We start from the raw sequence: 6,145 nt of genomic DNA, 5'->3' as shown, positions 1-6,145 counted from the left end.
TGTGTATTTTATGTGGGGAGAATCTGGATCCGAGGTCTAGTTTTCTGCTCCACTACTGACTTGCTGTGTGACTTTGTCAAGTCACTTGTCTTACCTGTGTCTTGGTTTACTCACAAGCAGTGGAGATACAACCTGCATCAACAAGAGACGACTCAGGGTTATTTAGAACCATGCTGCTGAGAATAATTCATTAGAACTGCAAGAGGGTAACACTGTTATAGCAGTACTTCTGCACCCATCAGCTGTTGGTTAATTAAGACTGAACTGCTACAGAGGTATTGGTCTTAGCAGTGGGATTTATACTGGAGGATAAAATATTGGAAATATTCCCTTTACACACCTGAGTCCAGCTGTGATCTGATCCTGTTTCCTGTGAATATAAATAAGAGAGGAAAAGAAATCAATGCTGTTAAAACCAGGGAGTTTTGACTGCACCCTTTAATTTCAGCTGCCTTACAAGAAGGACTGTAATAGCAAGCCCACCTGTGCTGCCAACTTAACTTTGAAAAGTCAACTTCACTGTGACTCTCACACATCCTCAGCCTGCCCGTAAGTTTAAATAGTATCATTGTATAGATTTCCTTCTTAGCACTGTTACAAAATACCTGTAAACATTTTGCTGTAAGGCATTGTATTCAGTGACTTGGACGAGACTGCTAGATTTGGTCTCCCTTTGTTACATTGAACCCCACCAAATTTGCCCTAATGCTAGTATTCATTTAACACTGAAACTACATGCCTTCCAAGATGGTGAGATCCCCGCTGGGAATCTCAAGGAAGCCAGTGATCAAACTGACAGGCATAAGGCAGTAGCCATTACGACAGGTAGAACATTGGACTTGATCAGTGTCTTGATCTCATGTAGCAGTTCTTATGTAAAAGTGCTGTTAGCAGATAATGGATCTCTTTTAATTTTGTGCCTATTTATAGGGAATTAGTTGTGGGCCACACCAAGGAGCTGACCCTGAACATTTCTTTAACTAACAGTGGAGATGACTCCTACCTTACAACTCTGGTCCTGATGTACCCTACAAATCTACAGTTTAAAAAGATGATTCCTGAGGTAAGACCACAGAGCAGCTGTCTGGCTAAAATCAGACTGTCTAAGCAAATTTGGACCTCCTCCCTCTGGGATTGACGAGGCAGATCTTGAGCTAATTTCTCCATCACATTTACTCCGTGTATAAATACAGCATGGGGGGACATAGATGCAATATATCCATAAACTATCCAGGTTGTATGGAATTAGCCAACCCCAATGTGGTTCATTCAGCAATGATGTAAATACAAAATGGGAGCATATAAAGATACATAGTTGTAATACAGTACACTCCATCATGCGAAGGGCTTGCTGCTGTGTTGAAACTGGTGAGACATTTCAACTTGCTGTTTGTATTAAGGGCAAAGTAATAGAAGCCTCTAAGGACTGGACTGTTTCCAAGCCAAGCAAGGCCGTAAATAGCAGCAGTAGTAGTTTGCTTGTGTCCTTCTGTAATGTTTGAGGCCACATAGCCCTTGATCTTTTTCTTAAAACAGAAACCAGTCTGTTACTTACTCCTGTCTCAACCTCTTATTCAACTCATTTTATGTAAATAACGTGTTCTGGCAGCTTGAGCCTTACCTGCCTATTTTGTATCAGTCCTACAGCTGGTGTTGAAAATACTTGATCTAAGATCCTAAGTGGAGGGGTGACAAAGAAACAACACAGGGAAACACGAGAGCAGCGTTGCAATTAGAGCCACGGGGATCCCCCGTTCAGATCTGCAAGATGCCCATGTTGTTACAAGCTATTTACATCTAAGCCAGAAATTAATTTTGTGGAAGTAGACAGCAGTGAGTGGAATTTTCCAGTCTGTTTCCCGTCCCCCTCCAAATAGATATTAAGAAACATTTATTATTTTGCCAGCCATCCTCTCCTGCTATTCGTTGTGGTCCTCCAAAACCATCCTCCACCTCCTTCTCATCCATGGATTGTGGCATTGGACACCCAACATTCAAGGCGACCGTAAGTTGTTTTCAGTGTTTCCATTCCCTTCCCAGTGCCTGTTGGATTTTTAACAAGTGCTCCTTTCAGTTGGGCCACGGCCTCAGTTCTTTTCTTGCATGGGTCACTGTCACTGCACATCACGTCCAGACAGCTGATTATTTATTGCACACAACTGTGCCTTGGCTGTTTTTTGGTCACACACAGTAGAGTTTATCTCACACTGGAGGGAAAAGCGGGCAGTGAAATATATTACCCACCTCCATCTTTGTTCTAAAAGAAGTTTTCAGTGAATAGAAAAAAAAAGGCTTTGTGTATTTGTTTTTCATTTTTTAATACGTTTTTCTTCAAAACAGGCAAATTTTTCAGTGATTTGGCAACTAGATAAAACTCTAGTTCCCTACAAGTTTGCAAACATCACTGTTACCATCACCAAGTAAGTACTGCTGCTTTCCTTCCCGAGTCCTAATGCAAACCAGAGAGGAATCATGGGAGTTCCCTCTAGTTCTTTAATGCGTCTTCACGAGAAGCCTGTGAAAGCCTGTTCCATGGAACCTCTTCTGGCCCCCTTTTTCCAGGCAGTATTTGTACCCTGCAGATGGCGTGCACACAAAAAATCACTGTGGCTAATCTCCTTGTCAACACTTTCAAGCAAGACAGACAGGAAAAATCATATCACCAGTTTAAATGTTAAAACTTGAGTTAAGTTTCTTAGTGCATAGAAAGAAGCTAGTCTGGGTGTTGTTCCAATGCTAGCAATCTTTAATAATTAGGACACTAAAGATGTCATATGTGGCCATATTTAATTGCAAACAGAAGCTTTCTGTTTGAGTATAACATACTGGCAAGCTCCCTACACATGTGGGAACATTGCTGGTAGAGGTGCACTGATATACCAGTGCATATTGGATCAGTGCTGATAAAAGGAAAATTAACGCTATGGGTTTCAGCCAAGAAAATCTTTATCGGTGCACCCTTAATCACTGGTCTTTGATAGGGATGAGCCCTGTTTGAGGTGTGTGGCAAAGGAAGTGCTAAAGGCAACATTAGCAGTCAAATATATAGCACTGTTGGAGCTCTGACCATTCTAGCATCTCCCCCATGTCTAGAGAGAAGGCGGAATGGATAGCCTGCACCTTCCTGACTCTGTGCAGGCTGCTGCACAGAAGCAATAATTCTCTTCTTTCCCCTTATGCAAAGCCCCCAGTAGAACCATATAGAAGCTTTAGTGAAAGTCAGACCACTCAGTGCAGTGCAGTGCAGTGCAGGCAGGAAATAAACACGGTGTCATTTAACCCTCAGCATAAACGAAGATAGCAAGAGTCTGATCAAAGAACATGTCCTCTATGTCAGATATGCCTTCAGCGCAGTCCTTACCAAGTAAGTTTTAAATAACAAAATGCTCTTGCTAACACTGTTCTTTTCACAAGGGGGGTGGGGGTGGAAGGGAGCATGAAATCCCAGGTGAGGCTTTACCAAAATTGTTTTTTGAAATGTTGTTCACTTAACTGTCAGTTACCTGTACCACTGAGGACAAATACTTTGTTTGTGCTGTGAGAATGTTGTAACTATGCACTTCCAACTTGAATCTATTTAACCTTAAAAATATCTAGATTTCAGGACAGACTGAAATGTCGTTGTAGATAAACATGACACTTTTCCTAAAACTGGATACAAGACAACTTTCTCTCTCTCTTAATACCTACTACCAATGGAGCCAGATAAATGAACTAGACTAGATGGACCTTGCAGTGTTAATCATTTTTGCCTACAGGCCAACATCTATAATATACGTGAATGTTAGTCAAGGGATCTCCAAGAACAGAGAGATCCAGTTTAACGTAAGTACAAATTCAGCGGCACTGAGTTACACTTCCAAGGTGAAGAGACGAGAGGGTTAGCATTCATCTTTGTGCATTTCCCTTTGTAGATAAATGGCGAAAACAGCTTCAGAGCTCCAATTGAATTACAGATTTTGGTTCCTATCAGCATTCAAGGTCATAACGTAACAAGTATAAGAAATGCAACTGGAAAACAGGTAACTCTTTTTTTCATTACTCCTTCCAGATCCAATTTCCTTGTCCATGGTCTTTAATGGAATCAGATCAAACTTGTATTGATAAGCACATGGTCTCCAGTATGCCTTGCACAATGCATTTTAATATATCCCTACTGTAATAAATTAATCCCAAGTTAACTGTAAAGTTTGCCAGGATAAAAAAAATTGAGTGTCTAAACTGAACAAGTACCCCAAAGTGCGCTAATGGTTGGCCATATCTGCATGGCGCAGGGAAACATGGCATAATAGTGAAGTACATTAAAATTAAATTTTTAGTTTTAATGACCTAAGATTAAAAGTAGAAAAGCAGTTTAAGAAGAACTGAAAGTTCCTTTAACTTAACTGATTGAGTTCAAAATAAAAAACTGAACAGATAGGAATACTGATTTTAATATCCGAACATGAAATGTTTCACTGCTTTGTTTTTTGTGCATGTGCAACAGCAGATCTTCAGGCTTAGCTTTAAATGCTAAAATCCATACAGGCTACAGTAAAAACAAAGCCCCCATTGATCAGTCATGGACATAGTAATTAGACGGATGTTATCTGTGCAATGCCAAAAAATTGTCAGTGTCAGTATCTGAAAACGCAGCGAAGGACAAATATATTTGGTCACTGGAAAAGTCTGCTGTTGTGTAGAACGTCCTGAGCTGAGCTAAAATTCAGTACTTCGTTATGGAAATTTTGGAGTTTTTTCTTTATTGCTCTTTGGCTAGAGGTTTTCGGTTTATGTGCATGGCCCATGCTATTCAGAAGCTTGTCTGCCAAGTAGTGCAACCACAGTACATTGCTGTGAGGGTGATAGTCAGACCAGCTGTTGGAGTTCTCCTCTTTCATCTTCCTGTAGATATCAAACTGGTAGTCTCCCGTCCCTTGGAACAGCTCTTCGTCAGTGGAAAGGTCACAAAAAACAGTTAACCCATCTTTCTCCAGTCTAGAGAGGGTGTAATCTATGATGCTGACATGGACCCCATGCGTGGGGAGCGCGTACGTCGTTCCATTCAGCATGTAACTGAGCTCTTTGACGTTAGTTTTCTTGACAAGAACGTTCCCCCAGTGCAAGTCTCTGTGCTCAAAACACAGCACCTCCTCGGCCACAGCCAAGGACGCAGTGACTTGATGCAGGATGCTCTTTGATGTCAGCACTGAACTTATGGTCTTCATCGTCTCCAAGTTGCTGCCTCCAAATTCAAACTCCAAGACCATGAAGAACTGCTGATCTCCAAACAGGTCTGGCCGATCGTTTTCAGATCCTGTCTGTTTGTGGTACGTGTCCCAGGCTTTCAGGAGATGCTCCGGATAGGCCCCCTGGACACAGTGCACAGAGTACAAGCCAATGAACCCCACAGTCTGGCTTACAATCTCTTGAGACAGAAGGCTGAGCTCCTTGGAGATGATGATCTCTGGCAGGATCTCACTGAAGCTCTTCTGAGCCTCCCCATTGACTTTCTCACTCCCTTCGATGGGAATAATCTTTAAAGCCACAGGCCCCCTCTCGCTCTCCGTCTGGAAAACTTCTCCAAACACCCCTTCCCCGATCTTCTTACACTTCTTCATTTTCTGTGGGGGAATGCATTTTTCAAAGGAAATGGGGCCTTCCTGCTTGCACTCCCCATACACCTTCTCTGCATCCGTGAGCATCACCTCCAGGATGGAGTGCGACTTCATGGGCGTCAGCAGCACAATGGGAGAAGCCGGCCAATTCGCGCGACCAACGCTGTTGCTGAACGGGGTCTTCGGGTACCTCGCAAGCTGGGACTTGAAGGAAGGGGTGCAAGGGATGCTGCCGCAGGAATGATCTGCTGCCGCAACTTTCTTCTTCTTGTGAAAGGACATAGATGCTCGAGCCCTGCTCCAGCTCAGGGAATCGTTGAGCAAAGAATAGTCCTTTACGAGAAGAGATGACAGCTCCAGCGCGTGGTCTCCTCCTCTCCCCCTCATCTGCTCCTGGAAGAAGGAGCCGTTAGCCTGCTGCCGGCGCCTCTTCTTATTCTTCCCGACGGGACGAAGTGGCTCCCCCCCCCGGGTGCTGCTGACCCTGCTGCTGCAGGCCTTCCGGCAGGTGCCTCCGTTGCCGTCTTTGGGAGCCACCTTGCCGCCTT

General features: G+C 43.3%; 1 protein-coding gene across 1 annotated transcript in view; it reads left to right on the top strand.

Moving 5' to 3' along the window:
• ITGAE (integrin subunit alpha E) overlaps positions 1 to 6,145 on the top strand; it is a 33,973-nt gene that overhangs the window by 22,016 nt on the left and 5,812 nt on the right. The window contains exons 21-27 of the mRNA XM_025214830.1: positions 449 to 549; positions 931 to 1,063; positions 1,907 to 2,005; positions 2,341 to 2,420; positions 3,287 to 3,364; positions 3,759 to 3,825; positions 3,915 to 4,022. Coding sequence (XP_025070615.1) covers positions 449 to 549; positions 931 to 1,063; positions 1,907 to 2,005; positions 2,341 to 2,420; positions 3,287 to 3,364; positions 3,759 to 3,825; positions 3,915 to 4,022 — 666 coding nt within the window. The remainder of the gene's footprint in view (positions 1 to 448; positions 550 to 930; positions 1,064 to 1,906; positions 2,006 to 2,340; positions 2,421 to 3,286; positions 3,365 to 3,758; positions 3,826 to 3,914; positions 4,023 to 6,145) is intronic.

The sequence above is a fragment of the Alligator sinensis genome, unplaced genomic scaffold (genome assembly GCF_000455745.1).
Source record: "Alligator sinensis unplaced genomic scaffold, ASM45574v1 scaffold1801_1, whole genome shotgun sequence".
NCBI classification, from domain to species: Eukaryota; Metazoa; Chordata; order Crocodylia; family Alligatoridae; genus Alligator; species Alligator sinensis.
Note: the sequence above shows the minus strand (reverse complement) of the source record. Positions and strands in the feature narration are given on the sequence as shown.